Below are 13,915 nucleotides of genomic sequence, written 5' to 3'. Positions count from 1 at the left end.
TAATAAAAATGCACAACCGATGCTTCTTTTTTTGCCTAATCTACTTGCCTTAAAACATTTGATTTCTCTGCATGAGCTCTTCTTAGAATCCAATACCAAAACCTAAAGGAAGTGAGTTGAGATAAGTTTGAACCATTTTCTCCGAAACAGAAATATCTTAATGATAAGATAAGAGAACATTCACACCCGTGTGGTCAGCACCTTCTGAAACGCCAAGTCAGGACAGCCAAACATGTGCCTCAGAGGTCTGGGGTCATGAACATTTCACCTCAGATTCATACATCTGTATTTAAGAGATTAAAGTTTGTTTTTCTTAACCCTGAGGTAGTATCATCTTCAATAAGATTATTAAGGTCCAAAGGTCTATTCAGAGAATGTGCACAGTGTGAAAAACAAGCACAAATTATAGATGTGAACTGTTTTAAATCAGTTAATTAAACGTTCTAGTCACAATTTAAAGAGGGGTTATAGAGGTTAAAATGTTTATAGTGTGGCAAAATGTATATGTTTTTGCAAAGCTTTTAGAGCACTGGAAAAACACTTCAGGTTAATTGCAATGAAATGAAACTGTATTAGTTTAAATTGATATAAAATGCAATTAGTTGAGTGTTTATTGATAGTAAGCACATTTTCTTTATTTGTATATTTTAATAATCACTTATGTTGTCTGTCTAGTTAAATTGTTCTGCCAAATGTACTTACAAGCATTTATGGTAAACAAACAAACAAAAATAAATACATTTATGTCAAAGTTGTAATTTAGGGCATTTAAAATATATTAACTTCAAATAAAATATATAATTAGACACTATAGTTAAATTATAAACAAGCAGGCTTGGTAAACAATTGAAAAGTGTTATTACATCTTAAAAAAAATATATATATATTAGTGTTGGGCCGTTATCGCCGTTAACGTGCTGCATTAACGTGAGACTCTTATCGGGCAATAAAGAAAAATATCACCGTTAATCTATTCTCAAAGTTGGGTTGAGAGCTGGGTCTATATTAGGCGAGCTATGACTTTTACCTTGATATTTTAGCGCGGGTGTATGCCTAACCGAATTGCACTGTAGGGGGGCGAGAAAGAGTCTTCGCACCTTTGTGTATGCCTACTGTGAAATTACCACATCAACATTCGACAGAACACACCACATGATATTTTTCCGGATTTCTATTATACAGACGTTTTACTGAACATTGTTATCGGAGGAGCAGCGGCGCTGATCAAGCGCTTCAGGACGCGCAGACGGGGAAAGCGAGCGGGAGCGCTCGTCAGACTCAGGAAGCGCGGATTTCGAACGCCGTTGCCTAGCATCCATCTCGCAAATCTCCGCTCTCTACCCAACAAAACGGACGAACTCCTTCTGCTCTCTCGGACAAATAAGGATTTCTCACACTCTGCTGCTCTGTGTTTCACGGAAACCTGGCTGAATGATGCCATACCGGACAGCGCACTCCATCTGCCGGACTTTCAGCTGTTTAGAGCGGATCGCGACGCAGAATCAACGGGGAAATCGCGCGGCGGCGGGACATGCTTTTACATCAATGAACGGTGGTGTACAGATGTAACTGTGTTAAAGAAGATGTGCTGTCCTGATCTAGAAACGCAGTTTATCAACTGCAAGCCGTTCTATTCGCCGCGGGAGTTTCACTCGTTCATTCTGGTTAGTGTTTACATCCCTCCTCAAGCGCATGTGAGCTCAGCTTTACAGAAACTCGCTGATCAGATCACAGACACAGAACAACAACACCCGGACTCTGTTTTAATCATTCTTGGGGACTTTAATAAAGCCAATCTTTCCCGTGAACTGCAATAAATAAAGACAGCATGTTACCTGTCCCACCAGAGACAGTAATATACTGGATCACTGTTACACCACAATAAAGGATGCATATCACTCTGTTCCACGAGCAGCTTTGGGACGTTCTGATCACTGTCTGGTTCATCTTATACCGACCTACAAGCAGAAACTTAAATCTGCTAAACCTGTAGTAAAGACTGTGAAGAGATGGACCAGCGAAACAGAGCAGGATTTACAATCTTGTTTTGACATCACAGACTGGAGCGTTTTTGAAGCTGCTACCACCGATCTGGACGAACTCACAGAGACTGTAACATCCTATATTAGTTTCTGTGAGGATATATGCATTCCTACCAGGACTTATTTAACATTCAACAATGTTAAGCCATGGTTTACAGTAAAACTCAGACACCTTCGTCAGGCCAAAGAGGATGCCTACAGAAATGGGGACAGGGTCTTGTACAATCAGGCCAGGAACACACTGAACAAAGAGATTAGAGCGGCTAAAAAGACCTATGCTAAAAAGTTGGAAGACCAGTTTACTTCCAACGACTCTACTTCAGTTTGGAGAGGACTGAGAGCCATCACAAACTACAAGACACCATCCCTTTGCACTGAGGCTAATCAACGACTTGCTAACGACCTGAATGAGTTTTATTGTAGATTTGAAACCCCCAACACCCACTCTGACCATCTCCCTACACAACCATTAACACCTCCTGCAATCCCCCTCTCCATACCTCCTGCTCTTCAAATCTGTGAAGATGATGTGCGCCAGGTCTTCAAGAAAAACAAAAGAAGAAAAGCACCAGGCCCAGATGGCGTTACACCAGCCTGTCTGAAAATCTGTGCTGACCAGCTGGCCCCCATCTTTTCACAGATCTTCAACAGATCTCTGGAGTTGTGTGAAGTGCCTTCCTGCTTCAAACGCTCCACCATAATCCCCATTCCAAAGAAACTCAAGATAACAGGACTTAACGACTACAGACCTGTGGCTCTAACGTCTGTCGTCATGAAGTCGTTTGAAAAACTGGTTCTGGCTTATCTGATGGACATCACTGGACCCTTACTGGACCCCCTGCAGTTTGCGTACCGAGCAAACAGGTCCGTGGATGATGCAATCAACATGGCATTGCACTTCATCCTGCAACATCTGGACAAAACAGGGACTTATGTGAGGATCCTGTTTGTGGACTTTAGTTCGGCTTTCAACACCATCATCCCAACAACCCTCCAGACCAAACTGACCCAGCTCTCTGTTCCTAGCTCTATCTGTCAGTGGATCACCAGCTTTCTGACAGATAGGCAACAGTTAGTGAGACTGGGGAAATTCATGTCAAACAGCTGCTCCACCAACACTGGTGCCCCTCAGGGATGTGTTCTCTCCCCTCTGCTCTTCTCCCTGTACACCAACGACTGCACCTCTAAAGACCCCTCTGTCAAGCTCCTGAAGTTTGCAGACGACACTACAGTCATCGGCCTCATCCAGGACGGTGACGAGTCTGCTTACAGACAGGAGGTTGAGCAGCTGGCTGTCTGGTGCAGTCTTAACAACCTGGAGCTGAACACGCTCAAAACAGTGGAGATGACTGTGGACTTTAGGAGAAACCCCCCTGCTCTCCCCTGACTCATCATCATCATGAACAGCACTGTGACTGCAGTGGAGTCATTCAGATTCCTGGGAACCACCATCTCTCAGGACCTGAAGTGGGACAATCACATTGGCTCCATTGTGAAAAAAGCCCAACAAAGGTTGTACTTCCTTCGCCAGCTGAGGAAGTTTAACCTGCCACAGGAGCTGCTGAAACAGTTCTACTCAGCCGTCATTGAGTCAGTCCTGTGTACTTCAATTACTGTCTGGTTTGGTTCAGCTACAAAATCAGATATCAGAAGACTACAGAGAACTGTCCGGACTGCTGAAAGGATTATTGGTGCTCCCCTGCCCACCCTCCAAGAACTGTACACATCCAGAGTGAGGAAAAGGACTCAGAAAATCACTCTGGATCCCTCACATCCAAGTCACCCCATCTTTGAACTTTTGCCATCTGGCCGGCGCCTCAGAGCCGCAAATACAAGAACAGCAAGGCACAAGAATAGTTTCTTCCCCCAGGCAATCTACCTCATGAACAGTTAAATGTTTCCCACTTAAACTTATGCTTATGCAAAAATGTGCAATATCCTTATATTTATTTGTTACCCCTCCATCCTAGAACATTCCTGCATCTCACTCAATCCTATTCCATTATCATTTATAGCACAATTGTTTATACACTTATTTATTTGCCAATTTGTAATTCTCCCGTAAATTTTTTTTTTTTTTTTTTTTTTTTTTTCTTTCTGTGTGTTGTTGTGTGTCTGTTTACTGGAAGCTTATGTCACTAAAACAAATTCCTTGTATGCGCAAGCATACTTGGCAATAAAGCTCTTTCTGATTTCTGATTTCTGATTCTGATTTCAAACGTGACGTGCTTGCATGCAGCTGAAGCAGCCGGGTTTGCTTCAGGGACATTTTTTTTTAGAAGCTTCCCAACGGAAACCTCCGTTATGCAGAAGCAGACTGTGGAGCAGAATCATTGTGCTTTCACACAGGACGCGTTTGCAGTCTGTTACTGATTACTGAGTCTGCGGCTGTTAAGTCCACAAATACAACATTTATTCATTATTTTATATTTCAAATCATGTAAAAAAAAAAAATTCCTTTTCAGCATTGTGACTCTTTTATCACAGTACAGTAACAATCTTTCATAGACATTAGTTTAAACTCAATAAATATAAACAACATATTATTCATGCATTTGACTTCTAGGTTTGTATAATAAGCTGTTCAAGCAAGCGGCAAAACATTTAAACAACAATTAGCTTACTTTTCTTGTTAGGATATCACAAATATTTAAAATTAAAACACCACTGACAGAAACAGTCTACTCTCGTTCCTTTTGCATTTAAATCTTTATTACAAGCAATCTTACGGTTCTTAATGAACTTTTTTTTCTGCTTCCATAAAAGTGCATATATTATGTTGCCTTGTTTATCTAAAGGTGCTCTTTTTCTTGTTTTAACCTAGCCAAAAATCAATGTGTTGCGTGTGAAACACAGTAGGCTTTAATTAGTATACATTTATTGTGAAATTACTGCATTTCCGTGTCAATCCATGTTCTTTTTACCCGCGAACAATGAGCTGTCATTTTAATTCAAATAATTTAATTAGACTAAACAATCGCTGCACTGCTGCAAACGCACCGCTCCTTGAACGCACTGATGGACCGCAACTGCGTGCAATATAACATGGGTGCGTTAAAAAAAAAACATACACTACGCAAGTACTGCAGACAGAGTATGTGTGAAATTAAGGTTGTTTGCGATGCGGAATTAGTTTAATGTAGGAGTTCTTCCAATCTCAAGTACCACCTAAACGCAAAGCATCCCTTGTTAGCTAATGCGGAAGATGCCGTGCCAAGCACTAATGTAGCACAGGGTAAGAGTCTACTATGTTTGAGTGCAACCGAGACAAGATAGATTAATTCCAAGATTACAGTGAGATTAATCTAGATTAAAAAAAATTAATCTATGCCCACCACTAATATATATGTGTGTGTGTGTATATATATGTATGTATATATATATATATATATATATATATATATATATATATATATATATATATATATATATATATATATATATATATATATATATATATATATATATATATATATATATAAACAATCATTTAAAATGCACTTCAAAAAATAATACTTTTCATTTTACATTTTCACAAAATGCTCTTTGAAATGTCTACTTAAGTGCGTTAAAAGCATTGTCATGGAAGTAGTCTACTGTCTTTAAGTACACTTATGTTTATTTGGCCTTTTATTTCATCAATATTATATTATCTGTAAGTACAGATTTAAAAAAAAAGTAAACCATAAATTAGCGAGCCGACAGTCTTGAACAGAGAAAACATTATATAACATTTCTTTAAGTGCAAAATAAATAAAAATAAAAAAAGTGGCTGCACGCATTCGAATACGACAGTGACCCGGAAAAACAATCCACAGCTTCCGGGTCATTCGTGCATGTCGCTATTCTGTGTAGTCTGCAACACTTTTGCAATTTTAGGTTTAATACATTTCTTGTGAACATGTCCCGGGGTTCTAGCGCGGGATTCGACCGTCACATCACCATCTTCTCTCCGGAGGGAAGACTTTACCAAGTAGGTGAGTACGAACGACTTTATTTGACTTAAATATGAGCTGATAAGTGCAGAGTCATGTCGCCTACAGAGCAGCTCACCTTCACTCTCTCTTACTCCAGCAGACAGCACAAACTCTTATTATTATTATTATTATTATTCTGCCACGTAAGAATATTGCAGTCTTCTAGTTTTTATATATAAAGTCCAATTTCGTCCAGTAGTTAGCCGTTAGCAATAGCAGAGAGTGAGTGATGGAGAAGGCTCAGTGATGTTTAATGTAATAATCCTATCAAAAACACATTTACTGATTTCAATTTAACCCCTTTTTTTAATGTATAGTAATTGGTCTAATGCAACAGTGATGTGCAGTGATACATGTGTTGCTGAGAAATATCTCCGGAAATATTTACCATTTCCGCCAACATACCAGTTTTGTTGAACAATATTATGTAAACAACACGGCAATAACAAGACACCTTTGAAATAACACGGTAATATCAGATGCATCAGAAGCATTAATCATTAAAAATAAATTATAATAATGATAAAAAGTGAATAAATGAAATCAAAGGACCGGTAATTTAGTTAAATTTTAATATTTCCTTGTGGATTTTGTGTAAGCTTGTAAAATACACAAACACCGTAGTTAGTAGTACATCATTGTTTTAATTGTTAAAGCATAATCGTAGAATATTGTACGTATTTAAACAGTCTGAGAAGCAGTTTTATATATATATATATATATATATATATAAACATTATTTTATTGAGTGTTGAAGCTTATTCCCATAGAGAAATGTGCCAAATTTTTTAATAAATTTGATAGTAACTTTTAACCTTAATTAAATTTTTCCAGAATATGCATTCAAGGCCGTAAACCAGGGTGGTCTGACATCAGTTGCTGTTCGCGGGAAAGACTGTGCAGTAGTCGTCACACAGAAAAAAGTGCCAGTAAGTCTGCTGTCATGTATCCCTTTTCCACCAAAATTATTCCAGGTTGTCTGAGAAACATCTCTCCGAATCGTCCATCGTTTCACTGACTTGAGAAATAAACAATAAATAAACAATATTCTAATTGTCTATGTGTCATAACCTGCCCACAAATAAAGCAACACTTAATTTAGAATTTTCCACCCTGGAGTGTATTTTTTTGTGGTGGAGACATGCAGAACTGTTGGTGGAAAGGATGACTTTATTAATGTTACTGGTAAGTTGAGATCTAAGACAATCTGTGTTTTCCAGGACAAGCTGCTTGATTCTTCCACTGTCACACACTTATTCAGAATCACAGACAACATCGGCTGCGTGATGTCAGGAATGACAGGTACAGATCTCTTCCACAGATTTTAATGATGTCTGCTGGAGCTGATGCGCTCATTAATGGCTCGTGTTTTGCGTTCAGCTGACAGCAAGTCTCAAGTGCAGCGAGCTCGATATGAGGCCGCCAACTGGAAGTACAAGTATGGTTATGAGATTCCAGTAGACATGCTTTGTAAAAGGATCGCTGACATCTCTCAGGTTTATACACAGAATGCAGAGATGAGGCCGCTCGGCTGCTGTAAGTCAACACTTGCTGAATTAACACACACACAAAGTAGTTTAAAGGGGGCATGTTATATTTTTTGTTAAAATTTTCACCCTGATTTTCAAGGGTTTTGTTCCAAAACAGTCCTTATTCAGAAAGCTCTTAAATCAGAGTCTTACATTTAAAGTCATGGCATTAAATGTTGTATGTTTTCATATATATATTTTTCCCAATACAAATATCTAAACATCCGTAAATCAAGATACATTTACTTGAAATGAAACCATAAGATGTAAAGTCATGTATTCTGAGAAATTGAACTAAAAGTGTGTTTATGCTTTGAAAGAGAACCATTATCTGTCAGTGGGATCAGAAAACATGTTTCCCCTTTGAATTAGATACATTTTTTTAATCATACTCTTCATTTTAAAGAGTTTCACAGAAAACACGTTCTTATCTTTTGTCATGTTTCTTCTCAAGTAAATCTTGATTTGAAAATCTATAAGCATTTGCACTGGAAAACATGATACTGAGAACAGTATCTTTTTCTTTCTTTCGTTCTTTTTGCAAAAAAATTTTTTTCTGTAGTGTGTAAACATTATTTCCATATTTAGTGGTTGGAAGCAGATGTTTAGTTCACCCCAAAATGAAAGCTTTGTCATTAATTACTCACACTCATGTCGTTCCAAACCTGTAAGACCTTCGTTCATCTGCAGAACACAAATTAAGATATTTCTGAGAAAATCGTGTTTCATGTTCCCAAGTCCAGAAACGTAGTAAATACATCGGTAAAACAGTCCATGTGACATCAGTGGCTCAACTTCAGCTTTGCTATGCTACAAGTACTTGTTTTGCCCAAAGGAAACAAAAATAACATCATTTACTCAACCATTCTTCTCCATTTTTGTTTTCTTTGCACAAAATTAAAAAAAAAAGAAGTATTCTCGTAGCATTGCGAAACTGAAGCTGAGCAACTGATGTCACATGGACCGTTCTACCAATGTATTTACAGCGTTTCTGGACCTCGGAACATTTCAGTTGCATTGCTGTCTATGGAGGGTCAGATAGCTCTCGGTTTAATAAAAAATATCTTTAATTTGTGTTCTGAAGATGAATGGTCTTACAGGTTTGGAACGATATGTAATTAATGACAGAATTTTCATTTTTGGGGTGAACTAACCCTTTAAGACTTTAATTTTTCTGCTGTGAAATGAATTAAAAGTAATAGAGATCAGTTGTATTTTTTTATTAATTTTCTATTTAAATTTAGAGAACATTGACATTGTGCTTTGTTCTTTTAGTATCATAGATACTATTAATAGTTTTTATTAATTATTTTTAATTAATAGTTTGAATAGTTTTTTGTATTTTACTTTATTTGTTTAAAGTTTTGTTTGCTCATGAAATTTGAATGATAGTAGAATATTGACAAATCATAAAATTTCATTTCTATTAATGTTTTGGTAAATAAAAGATTAATCAGTTTAAGTGTATTGATCTTTTGGTAATACAATTATATTTTTATTTAATAAAAAGAAGAGTTTGTCCATGTCCATTGAATGGTTGTCCACCCTGTCCTTTTGGGGAATCCGCCTCTTTAAGAAAAGGCTATTCACTTTAGTGACAAAAGATTTTTTTGACTCCTCAGTGACCGGGACAAATTTTCTTTGTATGAGTTAACTAACTTTGTCAAAGCTTAACATGTCCACCCTGTCGGCATAAAATATGCCAAAATTGATCAGAATACAGTATTTTCAAAATATGTATGTTTAAATATACCAAATTCTCATCGACAACCAAATTAAATATTTAGCTAGTTACAGTTTGTTATGAGCTAATATGCCAATTGAAGCTAAAAATGTCCACCCTGTTGTAGTTTATTTTCTGCATCAAACTGAGGAAAGACTGAACCCAAAGTGCGTAAAGAAGGAAAGGTGAAGGAGGAAGTGTCATGAAGGAGGTTTTCTGCAGCAGGAGTTGAGCCTCTTATATAGATGCATGGCAGAGTGAATTAAAATCTTATCTCCAAAACCGCTTGCTAAATTCATGCAAGCCAATCACTCCTTGAAGCTGAGCACATTGAAATAATGAAATGGCCAGGCCAGATTCCTGATCTACACCCGATTTAAAATCTCTGTAAAATAATGGGTGAAAAAGTTCTTGCTAAGAAACCCACTACAGTAACCAGACTGGAAGAAGAGTGGTCTAAGATCACACCAGCACTGCGTGAGAGACCAAACGTGTCCAGCAGCCGCAGATGCACTGAAGTTATTCAAAGCAAGGCCCTCAACACTTCCTATTTCTGACAGCTGAAACCCTCTAGACTTTTAGTTGTAATCTTCTTTCATGCTACAGTTATCTAATTTTGATCACACATATTTCAGATAATGTTTGTTTTCAATCAACAGAATTGTTTTTAGTTTCCTTAACTGTAATAACTTTGATATTAGGTTGTTCCATTTATTATTTAAATTTCCTTTACTTTGTTTAAAGGCGTTACATTTATCTTTATTAAACCTGCAGAACCACTATTAAAAGAAGTACAACAGCATACAGTCTCAAGCTTTAATATTTCATGTTGTTTGTTGGTGCACAATTTTCTGTACAAAGTTCCTTTATGTGTTGTCGTATCTGTTCCAGGCATGATTGTAATTGGTGTAGATGAGGAGCTCGGGCCACAGGTGTATAAGTGTGACCCAGCAGGTTATTACTGTGGCTTCAAAGCCACGGCTGCAGGTGTCAAGCAGACAGAGGCTACAAGCTTCCTGGAGAAAAAAGTGAAGAAGAAACTTGACTGGACCTTTGAGCAGACAGTTGAGGTACAATTCACGAAAACATCTGATACAGCTTCAGCAAAATGAAGTCCAGTTGCTAACATCTACATCGCCCACATCAGCACCCCAGGGTGTTTAGATCTTTATCTAGTCAGCATAACACCGCTTCTTTGGAATGGAAACAGCAACTTCCTCTAAACTTGCTTTGCTCAATAATGCAGTTAAAGATATTACAGAAAGGATTGGTTATATATGCTTGCTTCCTCATTTATTACCCAATTTCTTTGTAAACAGTATTGCTAATATATGTTTTTTGAAGCTTAGGAAACAGGGGAAAGTTATATCAATAAACCGCTTGCTACTTAAAGGGATAGTGCACCCAAAAATGAACGTTCTGTTATTAATAACTCGCCCTCATGTCGTTCCAAACCTGTAAGAACTTCTTTCATCTTGGAAACAAAAACCAAAATAACAACTTTATTCAACAATTTGTCTCCTCCGTGTCACGCTATAGTGCCATTTTTGGAGAGTATCACATAAGTTAACAACGTTTTTTTGTTTAAGTGTGATACTCTCATAAATGGCGCTATAGGGTAAGGAGACATTGTTGAATAAAGTTGTTATTTTTGTTTTCTTTTGTACACAAACGGTTTCCTTGTAGCTTTGTAAAATTACTGTTGAACCACTGATGCCACATGGACTTTTTTTAACGATGTCCTCGCTACGTTTCTGAGCCTTGATTGTGTTAGGATCCTTGCTGTCTATGAAGGGTCAGAGAGCTCTCGGATTTCATCAATAATATCTCAATTTGTTTTTCGAAGATGAACGATGGTCTTACGGGATTGAAACGACACGAGGTTGAGTTATTTAATGACAGAACTTACATTTTTTTAGTGAGCTTTCCCTTTAAAAATGAAATAATTTAGATTAAAAATAGATTTTTGATTTTAGGATGTATGCTACTTTTAACTATTTTATATACATCCTAAAGCCAAAAATCAATTTTTACTAGATTATCTGTGTTTCATAGACTGTTAATTGAATAAGTAGATTTGCACTAATAAACCATTTCCATCCACAGACGGCGATCACTTGCTTATCAACTGTTCTGGCGATCGATTTTAAGCCATCTGAGTTGGAGGTAGGCGTCATCACAGCAGAGGATCCGAAATTCAGGTGGGTGGAAGAACCGTGTTCACCATCTGCACGGAGAGACCTGAACTCAGTTCTAAAGAAAATCACTTCTAGAAATGGCTTCGGTATTGATATTTGTCAAATGATGCAACATGGCTCATTTATGTCACATTTGACGTGTCCGAATGCCAGATGCGTGTTATAATTAGAGCGCACGGATTATATTTTACACTTGTTGTGGCACATACAATGACTTTCTGGTTTGCTCTGTTCCAGGATTCTGTCAGAGTCAGAGGTGGACACTCATTTGGTGTCTCTGGTTGAGAGGGACTGAGATCTCCAAGGTGCTGCTCACAGTATTCAGATAGGATCCCGTGCTGAGCTTTTGTTCTTATGTAAATTCCCCGTTCCATTAAATACATTTTGAGAAAAATATGGTTACGCTTCCTGTTCTCTTCCTTTCTCTTTTTCTTCACGTGTAGCAGAATGCCTCAGGAGTGAATGTTTTACTGGGGAAGTTTCACTGCATCCTTCCCTTGCTGATTTGACAACAGGGAAATCATTTACAAACCTGTTTTTTCATTTCGTGGAATTCTTTGTGGACTTTGAGCATCTGAAGTGTAACAAGAGTCAATTAGGGCAGACTAGAGATCACGCAAGGAACGTCAAACACATGCTTTTGAGTTTAATCACACTGATGATCTGACTCATCCTCATTCTGTAGTTTAAGGTGTTCAATCATTTTATAGGTTATAAAAGAACTGAAAACAGGCATTTGCAGCATTAGTTGGTCATGGTAACTGAAATCAAATGCCATTTCAATCAAAAACATCCTAACAGGGCAAGTTAACATCTTAACATAGGACCCCTTCTTTGATATCGCCTTCACAATTCTTTCTGCTTGAATTTGTTTGCAGGATGACAGAATAGCCTCCCAGAGCTGCCGTTTTGATACGAACTGCCTCCTACCCTCATAGATATTTTGCTTGAGGATGCTCCAAAAGGGTCTAAATATAGTTGAGGTCAGGGGAGGATGGTGGCCATAGCATGGGTTTCTCATCTTCTATGCACATAGCAGCCAATGACACAGAGGTATTCTTTGCAGCATGAGACTGTGCATTGTCATGCATGAAGATGACTTTGCTACGGAAGGCACGATTCTTTTTTGTACCATGGAAGAAAGTGGTCAGTCAGAAACTCTACATACTTTGCCGAGGTCATTTTTTTACACCTTCAGTAGGCTAAAGGGGCCTACCAGCTCTCCCCATGTTTGCGGCACAAAACATGACTCCGCCACCCCCTTGTTGACGTCGCAGCCTTGTTGGGACATGGCGGCCATCCACCAACCATCCACCACTCAATCCATCTGGACCATCCAGAGTAGCACGACGCTCATCAGTAAACAAGACTGTTTGAACATTAGTCTTCATGCATGTCTGAGCCCTCTGCATTCATTTCTGCTTGTGAGCATTTTTTAGGGGCTGAATAGTAGGTTTATGCACAACTGCAAGCCTCTGGCGGATCCTACACCTTGAGGTTCACAGGACTCCAGAGGCACCACCAGCTTCATATACCAGTTTGCTGCTTTGTAATGGCATTTTAGCAGCTGCTCTCTTAATCTGATGAATTGGTCTTGCAGAAACCTTCCTCATTCTGCCTTTATCTACACCAGGGGTGGCCAACCCTGCTCCTGGCGATCGACTGTCCTACAAAGTTCAGCTCCAACCCTAATCAAACACACCTGAAGCAACTAATTAAGGTCTTCAGGCTCACTTAAAAAGTATATATATATATATATACACACACACACACAGTCGTGGCCAAAAGTTTTGAGAATTACATAAATATTAGTTTTCAAAAAGTTTGCTGCGAAACTACTTTTAGATCTTTGTTTCAGTTGTTTCTGTGATGTACTGAAATATAATTACAAGCACTTCATACGTTTCAAAGGCTTTTATCGACAATTACATTTATGCAAAGAGTCAGTATTTGCAGTGTTGGCCCTTCTTTTTCAGGACCTCTGCAATTCGACTGGGCATGCTCTCAATCAACTTCTGGGCCAAATCCTGACTGATAGCAACCCATACTTTCATAATCACTTCTTGGAGTTTGTCAGAATTAGTGGGTTTTTGTTTGTCCACGCGCTTCTTGAGGATTGACCACAAGATCTCAATGGGATTAAGATCTGGGGAGTTTCCAGGCCATGGACCCAAAATTTCAACATTCTGGTCCCCGAGCCACTTAGTTATCACTTTTGCCTTATGGCACGGTGCTCCATCCTGGCGCTTGCTGGACTTTCTTGGACTCCCTGAAGCCTTCTTTACAAGAATTGAACCTCTTTCCTTGAAGTTCTTGATGATCCTATAAATTGTTGATTTAGGTGCAATCTTAGTAGCCACAATATCCTTGCCTCTGAAGCCATTTTTATGCAACGCAATGATGGCTGCATGCGTTTCTTTGCAGGTCACCATGGTTAACAATGGAA

The 13,915-nt window shown here is 38.3% G+C and overlaps 1 protein-coding gene across 1 annotated transcript; it reads left to right on the top strand.

Moving 5' to 3' along the window:
• Positions 1-5,837: 5,837 nt before the first annotated feature.
• LOC132107007 (proteasome subunit alpha type-6-like) lies at positions 5,838-11,865 on the top strand. Its single transcript, XM_059513136.1, has 7 exons — positions 5,838-6,019; positions 6,854-6,948; positions 7,240-7,321; positions 7,400-7,555; positions 10,163-10,341; positions 11,378-11,472; positions 11,707-11,865. The coding sequence occupies exons 1-7, from the start codon at positions 5,944-5,946 to the stop codon at positions 11,762-11,764; spliced, it is 741 nt and encodes a 246-aa protein (XP_059369119.1). The 5' UTR covers positions 5,838-5,943; the 3' UTR covers positions 11,765-11,865.
• Positions 11,866-13,915: the final 2,050 nt, after the last annotated feature.

Source organism: Carassius carassius, chromosome 27 (assembly GCF_963082965.1).
Source record: "Carassius carassius chromosome 27, fCarCar2.1, whole genome shotgun sequence".
In the NCBI taxonomy this organism is placed as follows: Eukaryota; Metazoa; Chordata; class Actinopteri; order Cypriniformes; family Cyprinidae; genus Carassius; species Carassius carassius.
The sequence above is the reverse complement of the archived record's forward strand: the minus strand, read 5'-3'. Positions and strand labels throughout refer to the sequence as shown.

Coding starts and splice junctions, on each gene's coding strand:
- LOC132107007 (XM_059513136.1), top strand. CDS start 5,944: ATGTCCCGGGGTTCTAGCGCGGGATTCGACCGTCACATCACCATCTTC. Junction 6,020..6,853: donor GGGAAGACTTTACCAAGTAG/GTGAGTACGAAC, acceptor AAATTTTTCCAG/AATATGCATTCAAGGCCGTA. Junction 7,322..7,399: donor CGTGATGTCAGGAATGACAG/GTACAGATCTCT, acceptor TTTTGCGTTCAG/CTGACAGCAAGTCTCAAGTG.